At 45.0% G+C, this 24,635-nt stretch overlaps 1 protein-coding gene across 1 annotated transcript in view; it reads left to right on the forward strand.

Moving 5' to 3' along the window:
• The window catches only part of CACHD1 (cache domain containing 1), a 206,981-nt gene that overhangs the window by 178,071 nt on the left and 4,275 nt on the right, over positions 1 to 24,635 (forward strand). Inside the window, exons 14-26 of the mRNA XM_044238376.1 lie at positions 395 to 537; positions 1,230 to 1,411; positions 2,297 to 2,407; positions 8,209 to 8,331; positions 9,602 to 9,701; positions 9,809 to 9,925; positions 12,097 to 12,257; positions 12,555 to 12,641; positions 13,588 to 13,704; positions 14,822 to 14,973; positions 16,266 to 16,427; positions 17,724 to 17,801; positions 18,416 to 18,517. Coding sequence (XP_044094311.1) covers positions 395 to 537; positions 1,230 to 1,411; positions 2,297 to 2,407; positions 8,209 to 8,331; positions 9,602 to 9,701; positions 9,809 to 9,925; positions 12,097 to 12,257; positions 12,555 to 12,641; positions 13,588 to 13,704; positions 14,822 to 14,973; positions 16,266 to 16,427; positions 17,724 to 17,801; positions 18,416 to 18,517 — 1,635 coding nt within the window. The remainder of the gene's footprint in view (positions 1 to 394; positions 538 to 1,229; positions 1,412 to 2,296; positions 2,408 to 8,208; positions 8,332 to 9,601; positions 9,702 to 9,808; positions 9,926 to 12,096; positions 12,258 to 12,554; positions 12,642 to 13,587; positions 13,705 to 14,821; positions 14,974 to 16,265; positions 16,428 to 17,723; positions 17,802 to 18,415; positions 18,518 to 24,635) is intronic.

Here is a 24,635-nt window from a genome sequence, read left to right on the forward strand (position 1 = left end):
TGACTCTGCAGATGACAAAACCATCACATGTATTTACAACTTTATCCAGCATCACGTGGACAGGAAACGGTGGAGCCCAGATTCAACCAGTGTGGCTCCATGGCCCTGTGCTGCCTCCTTGACCCCAAGAAGTGTGAGATAGCATATGTAGATCTAAGATATTTTAAGCACGTGAGTTTATTTGTACACTTGTCTCTTTGGTTCACTCATGACTAGAAACTCCCTGAAGGGAGAGAATGAGGGTTGTTTCCTTCTTCACACCTGCTTGTGTCGAGTCTTCGCTTTCCTTACAGAAGACCTGAAGCCACCAAGGCTAACAGAATGGCAGAGGCTTCGTGACGCCTGAGATGAAGTCTCGGTGTTCTCAGACCTGCTTTGTTCGCTTCTCTTTCAGAAAGTCCAACCGTCATGCTGTCCGCCGGCAGCTTTTCCTCTCCGTACGAACACCTCAGCCAGCCGGAGACAAAGCGCATGGTGGAGCACTACACGGCCTATCTCAGCGACAACACCCGTCTCATTGCTAACCCAGGGCTCAAAGTGAGTGCTGGCCCGGGGCCCCGCTTCTGGGGTGCCCCTTCGCAGGCCTGGGAGGGGGCACTGGCGGGGAACCTTTGAAGTAAGAAGCCCAGCCCTGGGTCTGTGCCTCTCAGCTGGAGAGCCCGAAAGGCAGCGTGTGGCCCCCAGGAGGCTGGTTGGCGCTGACCCTTCTGGCGGATTAAGAAGCCCTATGGGCCAGATGAAGAATCTCTTTTCAGGCCTCGGAGACACTAGGGGTTTTCTAGGTAGGGGGGTGTGATTCAGAGATCAGTGGAACTTTCCCAACCCCGTTTTTCCCAGGGGAAAGAAGGAAAGTGCCCCCATGGTCTGTTGAGATAAACATGATGAAGTTTAAGGAGCAGAGATGTAGCAGGGTGCGTGTGTGTGTGTGCGTGTGCGCGTGCCCATGTGTGTACATATGTATGTGTAATGCTTCACTCTAGGATCCTTCCTCTTAAACGCAGAAAGCCTCGCTAGGATGAACAACTGAGTAAATCACACATCCCTGACTGTGTTTTAGTAAGCTTTTGTTTTCACCAAGTTTGGCTGCATCCATCTGCTGTGGAAAGATTTTTGAGAAGTAATTGGGCTTGGCTTCTCTGCAAGAGAGCTTTGGGAAGCCCTGCCAGCAGCCCACTCTCTTTTCATGTGCGTCTTAAAGGATCCCTGCTATGTCTTCCTTTGTTTCCCAGTTCTCTGTCAGGAATGAAGTAATGGCCACCAGCCACGTCACAGATGAATGGATGACACAGATGGAAATGAGTAGCCTGAACACATACATTGTCCGCCGTTACATAGCAACACCCAATGGCGTCCTTAGAATTTATCCTGGTTCCCTCATGGACAAAGCATTTGATCCCACAAGGAGACAATGGTGAGTTTTAGGGGCTTCCATTATCAAAGGTTCCCCCAAATCCTGGAGAGACATGATAAGTACATACAATAAAGCAACTTCAGGCAGACACAGTAAAGCAGATGCTTTCATGGCAGTGAAAACATATTTTGAGTTTGTTTTTTTTTTTTAATGCAGTATTAACAACAGCTTTGTGGGTTTCCTCTGTCGACAGTGTTTTTATCTCTTCATTGAAATTTTGAGACTGAAATGTTTTGTTACTTGGCCATTTCAATTCCTAGCATTTTTGTGAATCCTGCCTTGCATGCAGTTTGCCCGTAGAGGGGATATTTAATGTCGCTGCACATGACCATGGCATCAAATTACCACCCTTCTATGACCTATGAAGAGTAAACAAGTATAAATCCTTTTTTTACCTCTGTGCATTATTTTTACTCAGATTTTCAAAAACAAAAGCTAGTCAGGGGGTCTAGAACGGGGGCAACTTGGGCATAAAAACAGGATTTCTGGTCTCATGCTGCTTAGTAACTGCGTAACTTGTGAGTTGGCTATCATTTGCACTCTCCGTACCAATCCAGGGGGCAGTTTCATGGGCCAAATTCTATTTGTTTCTACTTCATTTATTGATTTCTTTTTATATCAGGCTCTAAAACATCTATACTATAGATATTATGAAGCTCAAATGTATAGTGAGTTGAGCGTCTCTTACAGAAGAATTTCAGATTTTCTTGACCTCCTGTCCTGCTACAGTCAGAGAGAAGAGATTGGAATCCTTTTGAACTCTAATGTAACGTAGGCACAATTCATGATAAATGCTTTTTAGAGTTAAAGGTTCACTTCTCTTTGACATTTACAGAGGAGTTTTTCATACCCTAAAACAACGTGACTTTCTCTTGTCTCTGTCAGGTATCTCCATGCAGTAGCTAATCCAGGTTTGATTTCTCTGACTGGCCCTTACTTAGATGTTGGAGGAGCTGGCTATGTGGTAACCATCAGTCACACAATCCATTCATCCAGGTAATAATTTCTTAGTCCTTTTTTAAGCATATCAAGGATATTTTGAGCATTTGAAAGTCCAGTAGATACCCAAGGATTAATGACATGACCTTTGATGGGAGGCAGTCTAGAGTCTGAAGATCTTCTCTAGCTGTGTCACTTTGGATTCCCTGAGCTTCCTCCCGTCCTCTGTGAAATGGGGGTAATGTCCACCTCACAAAGTTATCATGTGGTTGAGTAAATGAAAAGCTCTTGGCCTTCTTCTCATGAAGAAGAAAAGAAATGTTAGATTCAGTAGGGCAGTTGTAGAAATACCACTCTTCGCCAGTTGAGGAAACCCCAACAAGATCCTGACAGTTATTACCAGAGAGCATTTTCCTAAGCAGAGGAGCCTGTTCAGTGAAGGAAAAAAAAAGTATCGATTTCTTAGTGTTATTACCTCTTTTATTTTGGTCTAACTTTTTAGAATATCAGAATTTGTAGTTACTGTCACTGTCCTTCTACTGTCTTTTTGAAAACTAATTTTGCAAATCGATTTTCCAAGAATGCTATTAGATGTCAGTATCACTGTAAATATATTTTGGGTGCTTTACATTTCAGGCCTTGGAGGTTTCAGTATTTAAGCAACAAATGGCAGTGAAACGTTGGGTAGAAAGACAAGTCACATAGGTTGTTTTAATGCCTTCGTTATACAAAGAGGTGTTTCTCTCTGGCAACCAAGAAAGCCCATATTTTGGCTGGGACCCGTAATGATGCCTTAAAACTTATAGGAGACAGGTTTTTTTCTTGCTTAACTTGATGCTGTTCCCTGGTGCTCATTATATATCAAATGATTGACATTCAGGAGAATTCTTCTAATGCAAGTTCATTGGGGGCAAGAACTGGGAAGCAGTACTGTGTCGGAATTTCAATATCATGACCTGTGTCTCCCTGGAAAGCAGGGGCCTGCCGCCAGCCAAATAGTGATTGCTTTGCAGGGCCTGGGGTCTGTATGGCTCTGTCACATATAAACAAGTAAATACTCATTTAGAACAGAACTTCGCAGTGTTCTCATTAACGGACCATCTGTCAGGTCTGCATCTCCTGTTGTCTGTGTAGTGAGACTTGACATTCTCCCCTGTAGTATCATCGGTTGGGAAGAAGTAAACAAAGGTGGTTTCTTTGAGGAGAAGGCAGCCACCTTGGTCTTCGAGGACAATGACAGTGGGCCAGCCCTGGGCTTCCAATCTTGGGGGTGCAGGGGCAGGAAGAGAATGGCTGCCTGTGTGTCTTACTTGGTATTGGCTCTGTCCCGCTGTGCCACCTGGTAGTCGTTAGCAAGTGCTATGATCTTTTCCTTCCATATGGTACTTCTCGTGGGGCAGGGGGGCGGTGGGTGGTAGGGTGGGGGGGGGGCACATGGGGAGGGCGTGGCCACAGGGAGGTGTGCAGATTTTAACACACTTCACATTTGTGTACATGTTGTTAAAATTTGAATAGGTAGGAGAAGCTTCATTTAGCTGATTTGTAAATATTTCCGGTGTCAGCCCAAAAGAAGCATGATGGCCATACGGGATTTTAAGTTAGAAAAACCCTCCTTTCCCTTCCCTTCTCTTCCCTTCCCTTCTCTTCCCTTCCCTTCCCTTCCCTTCCCTTCTCTTCCCTTCCCTTCTCTTCCCTTCCCTTCCCTTCCCTTCCCTTCCCTTCCCTTCCCTTCTCTTATGTGGCTGCTTTCTTCAGTGTGCTTCAGCTGTACAGCTGTTTGACTTGAACAAGAGTGAAAATCAGCCGCTGCAGTCCCAGATTCTGTCCACCAGTTGCTGAGACTGTGTTCCGGGAATAAGGATCTGCTCTTGCCTTGATCAGTATGCAGTCCCATGGACTCGATCATTTGAACATTTGCCTCAGAGCTGAGCGTGATTTTATTATTGAGAGCTGTGGTTTTTTGCTCAGCAGAGTTTAGAATGCAAGGCAGCCTCCCCTTCTGGTTGTCAACCAGAGCAGCTGTGGCTTTAATGGATGCGTTGCTAGACGGCCTGTGCAGAGGGGCTTTTCTCAAGCACCTCCCAGTGATTTTGGTCTCGTGCACCAACCTGAGAACCTGACCTCCTCCTAAGATGTGTTCCTACTCTGAAAAAGTATATTTGCCATTTGCTGCTTCTGTGACTGTGAACGAGTTCCGTTTTGCCTTGGTTCCCTCACCCTTGAAGGAAGGATATTGGGGCCTGTCTCAAATGATTAGGGATTATGTTACATAATACACCTGAAGCTCTTAGAGGGATGCCTGGCACACGGTAAGGGTTTGATAAATGTTAAATACCTGTATTATGACTATGTTCCATGAGTTCTCAAAGCCTCATTTATGAAACAAGGCAACGATGCCTGTGTTGAACTGATAGAATGAGAATTACAGATGATGCCTGTGCAGTGTTTAGCACTGTGCTTGACAGTGTCGAGTCCCAAATAAGTGACAGTGACCTTTAATATCATGCTATTTCTGCTTTAAACCTCTGGCATTTTAAAGATCAGAAAAGAGAGCTAAACTTCAGCAGGTCACGAAGCCCTCTCATTCAGCTTTGGTTTTCAGAAGTGATCGCTGATACCTTGGGGAGGGGCTTTTCTAATGCAGCATTCACTTATCCTAGTAACTGCCTTGGGGTTCCTCCATGAACATTATTAATAGCCTGAGAATCTACGTGTGCATTGTCTGGAGAATGTTAATGCTAACAGAGATGATGAAGTACCATCAGTGATTAAGGGACTGGTCAGATGAGTCTAAGGCAGCGAAAATCTCACAGAAGTGCTGCAAACAGCGAGGTCCTTTGTACCTTGAAATGTAGGCTTGGTTTGATTTTTCTGTGGTATTCTTTATGCGTTGCTATGGTAACTGTACATTTTCAAAATGCAGGTAAAAATATGAACGCTAGGCTTACATGGGGAATACGCAAGCTTTTCCTTCAGCGTGTTGAGCACATTGGAGCAGATGGCAGTTGCACAGGGGAAGTTTAGAAACAAAATTAACTTGTCCCAGAAAAACCTGAGTTGCATTTTTCACCGAGTCCATTCTCGTATTGTAGGAAGAGCCAGAACTGGTGTCTCCATCGTAAGTAAAAGGTGGTCAATCTTGTTTAAATCTTTCAGCAATTCTAAGCCTGATTTTCCCCTTATAAAATGGGAACTACAATTCCTTCCTGACATTGTCACAGGAAATTGAATAGGTCATGTAAAATGGCTTGGAAATTCTTAAATGTCCTTCATCTTTAAGGAAGCAATAGACCATACTGGTTAGGAGCATAAGCTCTGAAGTTGAAGACCCTGAGCTTACATTCTTGCTTCCACTAGTTAGTCACTCTGTGACTTTGGCCAAATACTTAATGTTTCCAAGCTTCAGTGTTCTGGAAATGATAATGTCTCATAAAGTTTTTGTGAGAAGCAATTGAAATGATGTATTCAAATGCCCACCAGAGCACCTATAAATTGTGAACACTCGGTAAATATTATCATAATGGCACCCGCTGTTTAGATGCCTCACTTTTTCCTGGACAAGTAAGAGAGGTTTAGACTTCTTTGGACTGGTACTTCAGTAAAACAGTATTTGTTATAAAACACAAATCCCATGTAGGGTAAGCAAGTCTTGGATTTCTTCTGTGGTAGAATTTAAGTGGCTTCAGTAACAACAGAAAGCTTTTTTTTTTTTTTTTTTTAATGTTCAGTTAGCCAGCATATAATAGTGATGTAGTGTTCATCAATTCATTAATTGCAGATAACACCCAGTGCTCATCACATTCCGTGCCCTCCTTAATGCCCATCACCCAGTTATCCCATTCCCCCTATGCCCTTCCCTCCAGCAACCCTCAGTGTGTTCCCCAAGTCCAGAGTCTCTCCTGGTTGTCGCCCTCTCTGATTTCTTCCCATTGAGTTTTCCCTCCCTTCCCCTCCACACTGTTCCTTCTGTTCCACATATGAGTGAAACCATATGATAATTGTCTTTCCCTGCTTGGAATATTACTCAGCCATCAGAAGAGATGAATACGTATCACTTGCGAGGACATGAATGGAACTAGAGGGGATGATGCTAAGTGAACTAAAGCAGAACAATAAAAAGCTCTTTCTGAGGAAATAACCTTTCAGAGATAATCCCACAATATGGTCCTCATTCATCTCCTGCCAAACAGTTTTGACAGCAAAGCTCTGGCAGAAATTTCACTGTGGGTCAAGGTCCCTTCTAGTGGTTTTCAGGGTTTTTTTGTTGGGGGTTAGGGGGCGGGGAGTGAAGGTGGGGAATGATGTAGGTTAGTATCAATGTTGACAGTAACTAGAAGGGGACAGTTGTCTACATTACATAACGAAGTTAATTTCAGTCCCAAGTTTTGATTTTCCAAAAGATTGTTTTCCTTTGGGAAGTTTCTTCTGAGCATCCCAATTACTGTTTAAGATTTTTGTCTAGAAGAGCCCCATTTTTCTGTCGGTACTTTATAAGAAATCAGGCAGGTAGATGATAGTAATGATGGGCCCCTATAATGTCCCATGTTGGGTAAGTCCTACACATTCCTAGCCACAAAGGTCCAGATAACCCAAACCTTTCCAAGTGCCTGTGATTGCAGATTAGAAGGAACCAAGGTTCCAGGTGAGAAGCGCATGCTTCTGATGCAGCTAGCTTTTCTCTGGAAGAACAGTAAGTTGACTCTCTGTCTGGGTTTCAGCTTTAAGCCCTGGTTGGTTTTCTTTAGAGTAACTTTTTTTACTGGGTATTTTGGATAGGTTAGGTAGCTTGCTAAAACCCGGTAAACTCACTGGTTCATCAAGATCGAGGACAGCCTTGTGAGGTAGATACTACTCTCCCCATTTTCACATCAAAAAACTGGGTCTTGGGGCGCCTGGGTGGCTCAGTGGGTTAAAGCCTCTGCCTTCGGCTCGGGCCCTGATCCCAGGGTCCTGGGATCGGGTCCCGCATCGGGCTCTCTGCTCGGCGGAGAGCCTGCTTTCTCCTCTCTCTCTGCCTGCCTCTCTGCCTCCTTGTGATTTCTGTCTGTCAAATAATAAATAAATAAATCTTTAAAAAAAAAAAAAACTGGGTCTTGGGAAGGTTACATAGCCTCCCAGGAGTTACATACATGGAAACCAAGAGGAGCCAAGATTTGACCCCAGATCTGCTTGGTTCCACAGCTAAAAGGTTAGCAAGCACCATGTGGTACTACCCAACTTTATCCTCTTTGGTGCTTGCCTTTCTGAAGGTAGCATTTTAGATTGGAGAAGAAACTGGCCTGTGAACCAGGTGAGTTTCGTTCTAGAACCAGAGCTGTGTTTTGAGGAGAGCCAACCTTAGTGTCCTAGAAAGAAGATGAGGCCTAGTCCTTCACTGAGTTTTGTATGAGGTTACACTAGTCAGTTAACCTCTATGACATCCCAGTGTTCTTATCAGTAAAATGAGGGCAATCATTAAAGGGATCACTCAGGCTCCTTGTGGTTTGGAGGTCCCTTGTTGGGAGGAACCAGAGTAGTCCTGTGTCCAGTCTCCTGCTGATGCCTCTTCCTGCCACTCCCATAGTCTTGTTGAAGAATAGTCCAGCCACTGAACATGTAGAGTCAGGGTTAGTCCACAGCTGCCCGTGTTTTGGGCTGGTCTTACTAGAAAATTCTTCTTTAACCTTAAGTTCTTCTCTCAGCAAACCTCCATATTGTGCTAAGTCAGTCATTTAGTTGATCATTTCTATAGGGTTGAAAAATGTGGAGGAACGGTAGGCATGTATTTCTAATACCAGACAGTATCCTTATGATCGAACATAACTTTTACCTCTAACTAAGACATGCCTCTTGTTCTCACTGATCTTTTTCATGTGAAGTACTCAGCTATCTTCCGGGCATACTGTGGCTGTGATGGGCATCGACTTCACACTTAGATACTTCTACAAGGTTCTTATGGACTTACTACCGGTTTGTAACCAAGATGGTGGCAACAAAATACGGTAAGCCCTTCAGGGACGCCATTTTCCTGTCAAGCTGCAAAAAACAAAGAAAATGATGTCCAATATCTCTAGTTGAATGGCAACCACATTGTCTTGGTCAAGACCAGAAATTCAGTCCATGGCCTGGGTGTTCAATTATGAAGGTTTTTGTTCTTTCATTTTCCTAAGATGCCTGGCGTTTATGATTGAGACAAACACACTTGTCTCATAATAAGGAGAATGACTGTGGCTCAGAATTCTCTGAAAGCTTTTGTTTCTCTCTGAGTCAATAATTAGAGGTTTCCCAGATCTTGGGTGCTAGAAAGCCCAGAGGGTACTTTTGATGTTAACTTAGTTATTAAGCCAAAGTCTTTATGGGAATTTCAGGCACTGGGACTTTTACATTTCCCCAGAAAGAGGCTCATGGAACTAAAAAAGTCTTCACCTCCTGATTTCAAAAGAACGTGTCTAATCAAAGCCAGGGAATTTCCTGGATTTAATGCAGGCCACTTTTTAAAATAGCTTTCTTCGCTCTCGTGGCCGCTGCTTCATATCACTGCTAAATTTCATTGGCCCTTCATAGGGAAATGCAGGGTCCATCGCACAGTGTTATGACCCTTGTGCTGGGTAAAATAGAGCAGTCTTGGTTAGAGCGGTTTCTGGCTTTGCCTATTTCATGTTGCCATCAAATATATCTTTGTATGTCCCTGAAGGTTGTGTTTTACATATATTTATCATGAAAAGAAGAAATTGTATGGCTTACTTGAATTTTTTGCCTATAAATGCCCAAGGGCACGTCCTTCAGAGTCTCCCTCCTCTGAAGGAAGAATAAACTAGCAAAAGATTATCCTGGCAAAAGATTTTTGAATCCATCTGCCTCAGACTAAGTGGACACATTCTGTAAGGGCTAAGTGGGTAGCCTCAGAGTCAAGTGTAACTTTGTTACCATCAACTGTATACCGGGTAATCTGTCAGCTCAAGAGTAATGTGTCCGTTGGGGCGCCTTGGTGGTTCAGCCCCTGAAGTGTCTGACTCTAGACCTCAGCTCAGGTCTTGATCTCAGGGTCATGAGTTCTAGCCCCACTCTGGGCTCCACACTCTGCGCGGAGCCCATTTAAAAAAGTAATAATAATAACGTATCTCTGTCTGCCTGCCTGCAGCCGATCTTCAGTGAATTCGTTTCAGTGACTTTTTACTGAGATAAATGCAATTTGTTTCGGGACTCGCAAGATAAATGCTGAGAGGGTCGAAAGTGCGTGTTCCTGAGGGATGTCCCTTGTTCTTGGCACAGGTGCTTCATAATGGAGGACCGGGGTTATCTGGTGGCACATCCAACCCTCATTGATCCCAAAGGACACGCCCCTGTGGAACAACAGCATATTACCCACAAGGTACTTGTTGCAAAGCCTGTTTGTTTAAAGCCTAGAGCTCCATGCTCCCACAGCCTGTGGCTCATTAATTACATGGCTTGTGTCTTCTGTCTGCTCGACCTTGCTAGGAGCCCTTGGTAGCAAACGACATCCTGAACCACCCCAACTTCGTAAAGAAAAACCTATGCAACAGCTTCAGTGACAGAACAGTCCAGAGGTTTTATAAATTCAACACGAGCCTTGTGGTAAGTTGATCCCTTGCATTCTTACTTCCCATCCCACCGCAGAATAGGAAACGGAGTCCTGGTTAGTATCTGAATAGGACTTCGGGCTGTTGCATTGCCTGAGAATTACCGAACGATAGGACTGGACCTCAGTCCAGCTCTCCAGGTTGACCAGTACGGGGTATAAAGCCCAGAGTGGAGAAGTGAATGTTTTAAGGTCTCGCACTTGGTGTTTTGTTTTGGTTCTGTTTGTTTAAAGACTCACCCAGCCGAAATGCTTTGAAATGTCTGCTGCACTCTGTTCCCACACTCTTATGTAAATATGTGTGGCTCCATGTGGTCCCTCTTCCTGTCTTCTCGAGATCCTGCAGCCTCCCTAAATTCCTAAGGCCAAATTAGGTCATTTCTTGGTCATCCACCCAGTTAGATGGGAACTCTCATGTAGATCATCTAAAAATAACTTCGTTTTTGTAGTTTAGAGCACTCTAAGTATTTGATTTGAGATCACTGCGGACTTACCTAGGTATGGTTGAAGATCTTAAGAATATTCTTACTACTTCGCCGATAATCTTAACTGGGAAAGAACTAAAATGGGTAATGACAGAACCAACATTCAAAAAGTTATTCACAAGGACGCTCCTTATTTAGAATATTTATATCATTAAATATGTAATTAAAAATTTTAAAGATGCATTGGGTTGTTTGAAAATCCTTCTCTCAAAAAAGCAGTTTCAAAAACAATTGGGGAACAGGAGAGTTTAAAAAATGAACAGGTCAGGGCACCTGGGTGGCTCAGTGGGTTAAAGCCTCTGCCTTCAGCTTGGGTCATGATCTCGGGGTCCTGGGATCAAGCCTCCTATCCATCTCTCTGCTCAGCTGGGGGCCTGCTTCCTCCTCTCTCTCTGCCTGCCTCTCTGCCTACTTGTGGTCTCTGTCTATGACAAATGAATAAATAAAATCTTGAAAAAAAAAAATGAACAGGTCAGTGGGATAGTGCTTTCATAGTAAAGGAACTCATGATGACAGTGTTTAGACTTCATCCCATTCTAAGGAACACGCTCCTTAAAGGAGATGTTGACACACTTGAGTGCGATGAGAGGGGAGCTGCCAGGTAAGTAGTGATTCTAAGAAAGTCTGATTTCCTCTGTGTATCTTCTACCATGGGTGCAGTGACGTCCTGAGCCTTCAGCAGACAAAGCCAGGCTACTCTGGGAGAAGTTGTTCAGAAACGCAAAATTTTAGTGGAAGATGAATTAGAGTAATTTCTTAACAGCTCAAGTTATTCCCAAATGGAACTGGAGCCTTTCTGGCTAGTGGAGCTGACAGGATGATAGGCCTGTATGATTGCTGATACAGTAGAGGCGGGCGTCTTCCAGGCAGGGGGAAATTCATCTAGACCTCTAAGAATCTATTCGGTGCCACAATTCTCCAAGTTCGGCGTAGCCTCACCGTGCACGTCAAAGGGATAACTGGTGTGGAAACGAGCATGGGATCACATGGTTGGCCTGCTACATTAGATACACATGCAGAAAAGGAGGGCCATACTCAGCCTCACAGTGCTACTCTGGAATCTTTGGTTTTCTGTATGGTAGACCGATTGGCATGTCAGGGAGCTATCACATTTTTCTTGTCATAGAATGAAGAAATGGATGCTTGTTCTAGTTATTTAACTATTCTGTTTAAATATTATTTAATATCCTGGAGGCAGGAAACTGGACTGTTAATAAGTCTGGTTTTTAAATTTTATTGTTCTAGAAGAACAGAGTTTTGTTATCCAAGGTGGAACAGGGAATGCACATTTTCTGATGGATTAGGTTTGCCCTTGAATGCATTTTAAACTATTCCTTACCCAAAAATTGTCTTTCATTGTTTCTTGCACTTACTTTCATGTTATGCTACATTGTAATGTGTTTAAAAAAAGATTACAACACAGCTATAAAAACTGTATCTGTAAAAGCGTAGATAAAAGAATATATACACAACTGTTAAATGGGAATTGGGAATGATCTCTGGTAATAAGGAAAAATTATATTTTTCCAACTTTCAGCGGTAACTCTCTATTACTTTTGTAGTCAGAAATGAAGTTTTATTGTAAGCTATTTTCAGCAGGTGGTTGAAGGGTTGTTTTCACCACGGCAGGGCTGAATCTTTGCGTTGTTGTCTGTCACTTCTGACACCTCCATTGTCTCCAGGGAGATTTGACAAACCTCGTGCATGGCAGCCACTGTTCGAAGTACAGACTGGCGAGGATCCCAGGAACCAATGCGTTCGTTGGCATCGTCAATGAAACGTGCGACTCCCTTGCCTTCTGTGCTTGTAGCATGGTGGATCGGCTCTGTCTCAACTGTCACCGGTAAAAATGCAGTGGGGCTCTCTTTATGCGGCTGTTAACTCTCTGAACCAATGTCAGGCGTTTCGTAGCGGCATCTGCCAAATAAACAGTGCAGGTCCTGGTTATGGAGGTGTTTCCCGCTGTGCAATTTGCCGAAGAGTCGTGGATTGAGACCAATTATATGTTTAAACCTTTGGTCCTAACTTCGCTTTAACTGTCCCTTTTGACTAGCTCACAGTGTCTTCTGTTTTTATTCTTCTGTACAGTATAAAGTTTGTCATTGACCCTTTGCATAGTGATTTTCCTTTTGCCTTTCAGAATGGAACAAAATGAATGTGAATGTCCCTGTGAGTGCCCTCTAGAGGTCAATGAGTGCACCGGCAACCTCACCAATGCAGAGAACCGGTAAAATGCACATATTGCATAAATACGTGTTTTATATCTATCTATATATATATCATACACACACATGTATAATACATGCACATGGGAGCCTCCTTTATAGATGTGTTCTGGGTTGTGGTATAAGAAGATGATTCATTCTAATGACTTAACTGTTCACTGAGTCAGAGTTCAAGTCTTAAAACGAATCCTCTTTCAGGTTTACATTGAAACACTGTGAAAACGTTTAAAATTATATGCGGTCCATACAAAAAAACTGTCAGACTGTTACCAGCATTCACGTGCATCAGATACGTTATGTACATTGAGTCACTTCGTTTTCAAATTAACCTTGTGATAGATCTGTAGGTACCTTTCATACACACACACTTGCTTATATCTAATTTAGCATTCTTTATCTTAGTGACAGATCTTATGGCCACAGTTAAATTGGGATAAATCCCTTCTCTAGAGCTTAAATGAAGGAATCCTGTGTGTACTGATACACAGTTGTATGTTTAAGTGTAGAGAAAATGTCTAAAGGGACCCTCATTAAACTGTTAATAGTGATGACCTCAGAAAAGAAAGATGTAGAGTGGTAAGTCAGGGAGATAACTTTTACTTCTGATCATACACATTCCTATTTTGTGGGATTTTTATGACTTTATATGTGTGTGTGTGTATGTATATATATGTATTTGTGTATATATTTGTATGTATGTGTATATTTGTGTATATAGGTGTGTATATAAAAATTGTATATAACATATGTATATAAAAATTATTTCTGTTGTACATAAAGATGAACAAATGGATGCTCAGGGTGGTTAAGTGATTGGCCCATGGTTCCATCCAGTTAAGTGGCCAGGATTCAAGCCCGGATCTGTCTGACGCTATCCAGGGCCAGAGGCATGATGAGTTTGGAATGTGAGCACTGTTGGTCCTAACCTGCAGACTTGCCCCTGCCTAGAAATCCAAGCTGCGAGGTCCACCAGGAGCCAGTGACGTACACAGCTCTTGACCCTGGCCTGCAGGATGCCCTTCACCAGTGTGTCAACAGCAGGTGCAGCCAGAGGATGGAGAGTGGGTAAGCCTTGCCTGGTGCTTGCTTCTACATCAGCACAGTTGCTGCAGGAGTAGAACCGAGGAGGGAGTGGTGACTGGCAGCCTCACTGAGCTTTCTTAAAGGTGTACTAGTTTTTCAGACCCAAAAGTGATTCCTGTAAGCCTTGTATCCAGCAGACTTAATGTTGTCCAGTGTCCACTTGTTGTGCTGTATATCAGTCACGCCATCCATGGATGGGAAAGTTATTCTTGAAATGAAAGGAATGAGAGGGGACATGGCCCGAAGGAGCAAGGGCCAAGGGGCAGGTATGTGACACATTATAGCTCATTGAGTCTGCTGTCTTACCAAGCAGATAGGCTTCATGGTAGCTTTGAGAATGAGAAACGATGTGTCCCCTCCTCCCTGTCCCTCCCCTCTAGGATGTTTGGGACTAGCCGTCCTGGGGATAACTCCCAGGGGTGGGAGCCGGCTGATTGGTTTCTTGCCACTGACGAATGCCATTTGATGAAACAGTCTGTGGGTAGAGGGGGCAGCCAGTTCTACTTTCAGTGCATGTTTTAGCCCAGGAAGTGTCGGGCATCAGAGATGAATTTGGGATGTCAGGCAGTAACTTAAAATCAGTTAAATTGGAGAAACACTGCCTACATTCTCTTAGAAAATCGTAATTCACTTCACATATGAATAGTTCTAAAAAATTGGCAGTAAGAAAGCCGTTTAACTTAACCAGTATTTCCCCAGTTTATATGACCATTTTTCCTTCCTTCCTTTTTTTTTTTTTTTCTTTTGAATGACCCTACGCTTGGGGTCAGGCTAAAGTCTAACAAACCTTGGGGCCATTTGGTCTTTTAAGATGATTTGGGATAATCCTGCACTGATCTGTGATGTGTGGATTTTGTGGAATGATCCACAGGGAGAACAGTTTTACGTCTCTCATTTCCTAGCTGTTGAGAGACATAAAGCAGCTATGCCCTGGCAGACTGTTGCTATTCTTCGTTTATAAGGACAGGAAACTAAAGCTCGAGGACTTACAGCATAGTAAGTAATGGTGCTCTTGAGAGACTAATGTCTAATGGCCAGGTTCATATGCTGTCCTCTGCCCGGCTCTGCTTCCTGGGACACTGTGTCGTCTCTCTGGCAGGGACTGCTTTGGTGTGCTGGACTGTGAGTGGTGCATGGTGGACAGCGATGGAAAGACCCACCTGGACAAATCCTACTGTGCGCCCCAGAAAGAATGCTTTGGGGGAATTGTGGGAGCCAAGAGTCCTTATGTGGATGACATGGGAGCGATAGGTATGTTGGGAACCTGGAATATTTTGATTCTTGAATAAATATATATATATATATATATTGCCTCTACACTAGAACAAAACTCTTAAAATGATCCTCTACCCTATTTTCCTGTCTTCTTTGCCAGTAGTTTTTAGTTACAAAACCAAGGCAGATAATTACCTTCAAAGTTGGCTAGATACTCTGTGCAGAGTAAGCAGCCATGTCTCCTGCCAAATTTTACAAGCCTGGAATTCATTCCCATAAAGCTTGTTCTGAGAAATGTCAGGCCTGATTTCTGTGTGGCTGAGCTGTGGAGTTCAAATGTGAGTCCCAGCTGTCAGAAGAACAGGGCCAGCGGCGGGTGGAATGGCCACTGCACGTCAGTCTCCTGCTGCAGCCCTCCCTTGCGACATTTGCAGAGCAGAAGTCTGTGGCTCCAAATCAGCCCTTCAGGTGTTGGGGCCAACAGAAACCGGAGCTATCTAATGTGGTCTGGGTGGACAGGGGCCCTGTGGGAAGGAACATATCTGGGACCAGACCCCAAGACCTCAAAAATACCACCTGCCTAAGATTTTCTCAGTGTTTTTCTGGGGCTAGCATGAGTATCTTCTGGAGCTAAAGCTTACCTGGCAGGTGAGCTACTTAAACCTTTATTTGTGTTTTTAACATCTCCCCACATTAACCTGTCTGTAGGAGAAGAGCTCCTCCTAGGTGAGGAAGGGTCCTGAGCTCACACATTACCCCTATACCAGATGAGGACACAGTCGAAGTAACCTTGTTCTAACACATCCCTTTCTGTACCCACCTGCAGACTGGTGCTTGGGGGTGCAAATAGTGTTTTAAAGGGAAACCATGAGCTTTGAAATATACTTTTTAGGGGTCGTGCATCAGATTCATTGCCATCAAGGACACCAACCCGGTACCATAAATCTGTGCTAAGAGGCTCACACTGGCCTCGGCTCTGTACGGCATGACATGTCTTCCAAGAGTTGCCCACACCGCGGGGAGCTAGGCTCTTGGCCCTGGGCAGCCCCCGTTTAAGTGATTCTCATCGCCTCACCGGTTTCGGTAGTCCTTGCCAGGGGCGCACTTGCTGGGCCAAGCAACCAACATTTAAGTTGAGAACCAGAGATTAAAGAAGTCCCTGCTCCCAAGTTCTGGTGGGTTCTCTTTGATGCTTCCCGAACTTAGAGCCGCTGCCCTTGTCTCCACCAAACCCCGCCCCCCTCTGTTCCTTCCCATCTTATCCCCGTCCTTACTGCCTGCCACACTTGGGAAGTCGTTACGGGGGACATCTGTTTGTTTGATCAAAGGTGACGAGGTGGTGACACTGAACATGATCAAAAGTGCCCCCGTGGGTCCTGTGGCTGGAGGCATCATGGGCTGCATCATGGTCCTGGTCCTGGCTGTGTACGCCTACCGCCATCAGATTCATCGCCGGAGTCACCAGCACATGTCTCCCCTGGCTGCCCAAGGTGAGCTCCAAGTGAATCCAAAGCTCCTCCAGGAGGCAGCAGCCTTGCTCGTGTCCTTCCAAGGCTGGAAGGACGGCAGCCGATCGAGGAAGCCAATGAACGCTTAGGAGAACGGCACCGCGTTTTCCGCTCCCATGGAAAAGACTGGCCCGTCCCCAAAACCTCCTCCTTTAGCCCGTGGCTCACTCTTCAGTGTCTAGACCCTTTGAGCTTCATTTGGATTCCCCAGAAAATCCCTAGCTGCTCTCTCCTCTTCCGCAGCATTAGCCTACTGCAGCCGGCCTCTGGAATTAGCCAGTCCCGGGAGCTGGGATGCTGCGTGGGAAGTTTGGTTCTTCCTTCTGCTCCAATGCGTGGTCTCTGCTGTTCAGACAGGTGGAGCAAAATGACCCCAGGCCGCAACTGGCAGAGCCGTGAATCTGTTCTTTTGCCGCTATTATTACATACCGGGAATGAGCATATTCAAGGCCATCATCGCATCTCTCAGATGGCATAAGTTATGGAAGTCAGATACAAAATGAATAATCTGCGGTCACGGTTTCCATACCAGTAGTTAAATGTGGCGTCTGTGCTCATTTGCGAGGACAAAACCATTGAATAGCCATCCTCAGCCTCCCTAACAGCGGCCAGAGACAGGTTAAGCTGACCTCTTTGGAGATAAGGCTCACTCACCATTCCTCCTGGACTTGGTCAGGAGCCACTTGGCTCAGCCTGGCAGCGGTCAGGGCGGGTTACTGTTGGAATATTTCACTGTGGCCGCGGTGCTGATGAGGGGAAGGAGGGACAATCTTGGGATAATGTTGCCTGATGGAGGAACAGGGCTGATCACACAGCTCCTTCCCTTTGGTAAGATTCCGGTGCCAGGATTTCCCCTTGGTCAGGACGTGACTGTCATCCAGTGTTACGTTATACCTGACCTCCGATGGGGTTTTATAGCCCCACGTTATCAGCACACTCAGCCGTGGCTTCAGACTCCTCCCTTCGGTTTCAGGTACATTAGTAGAGACTTAAAGATCCATTAGCCTCTATCAGCTTACTCCCTCCTTTCTTCAGAAGTTGACCTGGGTGTCTCTCTTGATTATTCGCTTCTGGCCCTCCCTCTTCTGATTCCTGCTCCCTTCTCCTTAAAAAAAAAAAAAAAAAAGCCTGGGACATCAGTGCATTGTCTTCCAAGTCTGGACTCCTCTTTGATGGGACGCTGTCACCCACCCATCAGACGAGCACTCCGCAGGGTATTAAAGTGGGTGATTGTGTTTGATTAAATAGTCATGTTTTTCTCTTTTTAATGATGGGTAGAAATGTCAGTGCGTATGTCCAACCTGGAGAACGACAGAGATGAAAGGGACGATGACAGCCACGAGGACAGAGGCATCAGTAAGTATTCAAGCTGCCTTGTGGCAGAATGTGCCAGCAGGAGACTAATCCAGAATAAACGTTCTTTCTTATATCCTTTTGGCTTATATTAGAACTTAAGAATCTCTGACATGACCAAGGTTTTTCCTCTCCCATTTTCATTAGGAACAAGTGTCCGTGCTCGCTTTGTTTTAGAAAAATCTTAAAAGATCTCGTGGTGTTCCTTTTTGCATGAAGTGCTTTGGCCTAAAACCCCTCACGTTACTTTTTCTTTCTCCTCCTCGTTCCTTTCCCATCCTAGTAGTAGTTCAGAAAGGCAGTCATCGGGCATACATTGTTTTAATACCTCAGGGAATTAACTGTGTCTGTCTCGGGGAGGGGGGGAGTATTTCTTTATCAAAACGGAGTTCCATTAGAGATACATACCTTGGCCTTGGACTCTATAGAACGTATCTTCTTAACGCATGTCGGAGATGGGACGTCTCACTGCAGCTAATCCTCACAATTAAAAAAAATTACTATTCTCTTTCTCCAAAGAGTAGGTCCCTCAATGTGTGAATGAACCTCAGAGCAAATGTGCTTGATGCGTTGAAGATCCCGGCATACGCGTGACTAACTGTCCTTGCTTCCCACAGTCAGCAACACTCGGTTCATAGCTGCCGTCATCGAACGACATGCACACAGCCCAGAACGGAGGCGTCGTTACTGGGGTCGATCAGGAACAGAAAGCGATCATGGTAAGGTCTGGCTCCTTCTGAGGAACCCAGTGGGCTCCTGTGGGCCGGTGCTCACCCCACGCTTCTCCCTCCTGTTCTGTGCTCCAGTGGATTACTCTGACATAGTTTTCCAAAGGACACATTCCAACATGGCACATTTATAGGAGCCCAAGGGTAGTTTTGATTCTGTCTCTGCACTCCCAGGCATAAGTGAGAGGACCTCTGGGCACACAGATTGCTTTCTAGGTATCTTCCGTGCTTGAGGATTCATTTTGTCTAAATGGAACCTGCTTACCACTCCACTCGATCCTTGGTCATTGGCAGTCCTCGTAGGTCCTACCACACGGTGTTGCTAGTTGGCGAACAAAAGCGTCCTCACGGGCACCCTCAGCCACGTACGCTTGGGACATGACAAGAATCCGTGCTTCCTTCTGGCATGCCTTGTCCCGACCTCCAGCGTGGCCTGGAAGGTTCGGGGAAGGCTTCACCAAGGAGACCACAATTTGCACTGGGCTTAAAGGGTGATGTAAGAACAGCTGGGGGCAAAGGATATTAGAGGCAGAGGGACTGGTGTCTAGAGTTAGTCATGGTGGTTGTACAAGGCGGCTCTGAGATGCTCAGAAAGGGAAGGGGCTGGATTATGAGGAGACACGAAGGCTGAGTGGGCTGTGAATTATTCAGGTCCACATGCTGTACCAAAGACTTGGCCACCCCCTAGCTTCTTACCTTACCAGAGTCCGTGTGGCTTGGCGTCACAGAGAACAGCAGACATGTTGTTGGAGTGGCAAGATGGGGGGGGGGGTGCCTCTCCTATAATTGGAAGATCTTTTTATTTTTCATAGGGCTGTTTAATTTTCCAGAGATCTTTACTTTCTTCCCAGAATCAGGTCTTTTTTAAATGCATAGATAATGCATTCGTACCTTTTTTTGACTCTTCTTTCTCCACATCTACCCTGGGGGAGGAAAAAGAAAAAAGGATGTCTTCAAACCGCATGCTCCCACCCCTGTGCTAAAAAATGCAGGGGTGGGTATTCATCAAGGCGCCCAGTGCTGCCTTTTACATGAGAGCCAGGGATTCAGACTCCCTTTGGAAAACAGGAGAAGCCAAAACTCTGATTTGTAAATTGGAGCCTCCTAATTTGGGCTCTGAATGACATTGTTCCCACCAACTAAGTAGAAACTTCAGGTTTCTATGGAGAGTCAAAGCACAACTTAAATTTTTCAGTTTCTTTGACTTTTCTGCTTTTTCTCCCCCCTTAAAAACCTTTGAACCTGCATAAATTCATTCTGCCAGGCAGTTCTGTGCCTCTTCTCCTTTGAATAATAAAACAGGTTTGAGGCTACTAAAGTTCAACAGAAATAATTTCTTATTCAGCAGAAATACTGAATCCTTTCTCTCTGTCTCTCTCTCTCTCTCTCCCCACATAGAAATTGCTTCAATACAAAGTTGGAATTCTGAATGACGTTTACGATGTTCCATTAGCTCTCCCATTGTCTTAGGAAAATGGCATTTGAAGCTACACTTAGATAAAAGGAAGACTGCAGTGTCAGTATCTGAAAGCTAAGGGGTCTAGCTAAGGGCTTGCTTGCTTTCATTTTTCACAATAATTGGGTCCCTGTTATCCCCAAGGAATGAAAAATAGTTTCTCATGCAGACAGAACACAACACCAAAAGAAATGGAAGGCATTGACATGCCATGTAATTCCAAAGGCACCACAAAATCAGTAGCATTTAAGTGCATGGTATCCTATCCCTGAGCCTGTGTGGTGGGTCACTGAGCGTGGTGGCATCAAGTGCTCGTGTCCCTGTGATGCCAAGAATAAGCCAACCATAGGTCCACGTCACAACAAGGAAATCTAATTGGATTGTTTGGTCAGCACACTCCTTTCTTGGCTATGTATTCTTCCGTTTGGCGCATAGATTGGGCGCCTGCTCTTTGTGTGGCCCAGTGGAGGGACTCGGTGAAGGGGCAGCCTCGTTTCTGTGAACCAGAGGGTAAGGAGGAACTTAGAAGATAGGGTCAAGGACAGCTCCCTGGGAGCCCTCTTCTCCCCATCTTTGCAGGTTATAAGATCTTCTGAGACTACTTTGAACTTTAGTATTCTAGTGGAAAAAATGGGAGGAGGGGCACCCGGCTGGCTCAGTGGGTTAAGCCTCTGCCTTTGGCTCAGGTCATGATCTCAGGGTCCTGGGATCAAGCCCCGCATCGGGCTCGCTGCTCCACAGGGAGCCTGCCTCTCTGCCAACTTGTGATCTCTGTCTGTCAAACAAATAAATAAATCTTTTGTTAAAAAATGGGAGGAGAAATTTCTCCCTGGTGAAGTTGTAAGCATTGAACACGATAACATACAGCAGGCATGTTGAGCTCAGGGTTGACCTCCCTACCTCCATACCTACTCTGCCCTCAAGAAATTTACAGTCTAGCAAATAACTGTAAATGAATGCATGTATTCATAAGACCAATAAAATGCTGAATATGACCGCTTCCTTAAAAGCCCAGAACAAAGCAGAAGTTAGGGAGATAGTTCACTTTTATCAGCACATAAACCATGAATGTCCCCTGGCGGGAAGGTGGCATTGGTGCTGGCCCTTGAACTGGTAAAATTCTAGCCCTATGGTTCTTTGCAACCCAGTGAGAGAGCTTCCACATGAGTCCTTGGCTCTGAGACACAAAAGGGAAACTCAAAAGAATAAAAGCATAAATATGTAAATACTGAACAGTCTAGACTTTTGTGGTATGGTTTAGAATTGTGATCTTCCTAGAATTAAAACTGAACATGACCAAGTCAAACTTGGGAACTTCAAGCTTTATTTTTATTTAGAAATACAGTTGACCCTTGAACACGGTGGGCATAAGGGGCACCGACCCCACCCCCTTCGCCCGTCGCCACTAGCACAGTTGAAAATCCATGTCTGACCATGACTTCCCAAATGCTTAACGACTAATAGTCTACTGTTGACCGGAAGCCTTACTAATAACATAAAGAGTGGATTAATACACATTTTGTATGTTACATGTGTTACATACTGCATTTTTACAACAAAATAAGTTAGAGAAAAGAAAATGTTAAGAAAATCATAGAAAAAAATGCGTTTACATTACTGCCCTGTATTTATAGAGAAAACTGGCCTCTACGGGGTCGCATGTAGCTCAAACCCCTGTTGTTCAAGGGTCTGTGGTATTTCATGTGTCCAAGAGAATTTTATGCTTCAAAGGAATCTTCTTTAATTTTTCTGTCTTAAAAATCTACTCAAAGTAGGAATAGTTTTTGAAGTTGACAAAAATTTTTTGTCAATTTCTTAGACTACTTAGAATGATGATTTTTCAGCAGTTGACTATTTCTTGTTACGCTCACAGGTAGTGATTAAAAAGTTTACCCCCTACAGATGCTTTCAATTCTATATATGCCCTACTATTCTCTCTCCTGAAAATATCTTGCTCTGATTATCAGCTGGCTTACTTAAGTTAAAAACCACCAATGTATTTTTGTTCCTTGCGAATTCATGGGTTGGTTACTATTTCATTAGAAACTTTATGCAAATGTGTACTAAGCCACATTTTTTCTTTGTAAAAGGGAAGTTTCCTTTTAGTGAAGCAAATTCCTCAAAGCTTCAGAGGCAAATGCTGAGCCTTGAAAACCTGGTCAAAACCTACATGGTGCAGCATGAGACCATTTTCTAGAGATGCACAGTCTCCTGCAGTTATTCTCTGTGACCACAAGGTGGAGAATGAGTCGTAGGCACCCTCCCGGCCTCCCCCAACCAGGGACCTAACATCACTAACCATCAAGAGAGGTTTCTCAGGAACCATCAGCTAAATATGTAAGCAGAATACCAAAGAGCCACAACATAATCTTGAGTCTTCTGTTCTTTTTTTTTTTTTTTTAAGATTTTATTTCTTTATTAGAGAGAGAGAGAACACAAGTAGGCAGAGCAGCAGGCAGAGGGAGAGGGAAAAGCAGGCTCTCTTCTAAGCAGGAAGCCTGATGCAGGGCTCGATCCCAGGACTCTGGGATCATGACCTGAGCCGAAGGCAGCCCCTTAACCGACTGAGCCACTCAGGCACCCCTTGTCTGTTCTTAATGAACACCCGACCTCCTTTTCAAAGCCTACTTTTTGCTTGAGGTCATTTTTGCAAAGACTTCACTGTGTATATGTTTAGATAGTAAAGAAATCTTTCCTTTGGAAGTGTTTGCTGATATCCTTTGTGTTTTCAATAGAGCTTCCCCCTCCATGAGTCAGACTGAGTCTGTCTTATTCATCACTGTTCCCAGCACTCAACAGAATTGCTTGGTGCTAAGTAAACACTCCATTTGTTAAGTGAGAGCATGTGTTTGGCTTTTTCCTCCTCCTCCACAGCTTGACATCCCTCCCTCCAGATTGTCATTAATTATTGAGATAAGAGGAAGCCTGAGTAAGTTGCAGAGGGGTTGAGCAATGTCCCCAGAGCAAGTGGTTCACTTTGGAAGCGCCTCCGCTGGGGGGTTCCCCTCAGAAAGCTAGAGCAGGAGAAATAGGGGTACCCCTGAGTTGCTTTGGGAACCACTCAACTGTCAAAACCACCCTGAGCTGATGACCAGCTGGGTTTAGGACATCCCTAGACTCTTAGGTTGGAAGCCCTAGGAAGGACCCAGGGAATCCTGGAATATCTTCGTTGGTAGGTGAGCCTGCTGAATGTCACACTAGGGAAAACCACAGATAACTCAGAAAATTAATGCCATTGTTTTGGGAGCACAGTCATGTGATTTTGAATAATGAAGTGCCTGCTTTGTGTGAGGCATTGTGTTAAGTATTAGGAGTACCGAAATAAGGCTTTGCTCATGGACAAGGCAGCCCCGAAGTTCATTATGTAGTAAAAATCTCAGGGAGAGATGTGTGCAAAATGCCATTTAAACTCACAGAAGGGGCATCTGACCGCATGTGGGCTGAAAGCGGGGTTTGGGTTGCTTCCCAGAGAAGACCTTTAAAAACTGAAGCATGAAGCACAATAGCCAGACGATGATGGGGGGGGGGTGGCCAACAGAAGGGCTGTCACGAATGTGCAAATGAGCTAACAGTTACCATGGGTGCTTGTAAATGAGTGGAGATAGGAAGCCATCAGGATATACAGGAAGCAGGATAAAAACAGCCTGGCACTAACGGCTGGCCGACGGTAATCAGTCAAGACCCGAAGATTCTGCTGGAAGTGTACATTCTTCTCATGTTCCCTGTGTGTGAAGCACCTGGTAGCATAAGCACACCGAGCGCTTTGTAGCTGGGGTTTCAGAACCCGCCATCCCGTTCCTGGGCAAGCCCTGCCCAAGCTGAGAAGCTCACTGGGGCTCCCAATCCCTTACTCTTGAGGCAAGGCATCATTGTTTCCCTAGCCCCTAAACTTAGATACCTCAGACTTGTCCAAGGATGTCTTCTCTCCTGGCAGCTTCACCAGGCAAGTCCATTTGGCCACCGGATTCAGCCCAGTCAGCTCTCCAGTGGTCCCTTGAAGCCAGCTACTTGCTTTAACACCGCTACTGTCCCTTCTCCAGATCCTCATCCTCTCCTGGGCCAACACTCCATCCAGCCTCCTGTCCTCTGAGCCGCTGATCCCCCCTTCCTTCTGTCCAGCCTCCCCTGGACAACCACCTTATGTCATTGCCACCCCCCTTCACCCTCTTGCCTGTTACCCTAAATCCCAATCCCTTGCCCAACCAGCCTTCCCGATCTGGTCTGAGCCCGCGTGTCCAGCAGGGTCTCTTGTGTCTTTCTCTCCCATACCGAGCTTTTTATCATCCCCCAAGCCCACCAGAGACTTTGAGGCTACTGTGTCTTTGTATTGCTTATCTCCTGGCCTGCAGTACCTTTCCACCCCTCTCTTGACCTAATGAACACCTTCACTCGCGTAAGAGCTACCTTAAGTGTCCTCGTCAGGTATCCTAAGCCATGTTAACCAGCTTTGGTGATCCTTTCGGTATGCCTCTGTTTTAATACCTGTGTTTCCCCTTCTTGACTGTGGACTGCTTGGGCCTCACGAGCTTTACCCCTTTTTCTGGTGAGCAACCCCCCAACCTGGCACCAAGAAGATTCTCCAGGATCCATACGTCATTGAATTCCCCATCATCTGCCATGACTTCTCATGGCCAACACTCCTGCGTTTCTGAC

The sequence above is a fragment of the Neovison vison genome, chromosome 2 (genome assembly GCF_020171115.1).
Source record: "Neovison vison isolate M4711 chromosome 2, ASM_NN_V1, whole genome shotgun sequence".
Classification (NCBI taxonomy): Eukaryota; Metazoa; Chordata; class Mammalia; order Carnivora; family Mustelidae; genus Neogale; species Neogale vison.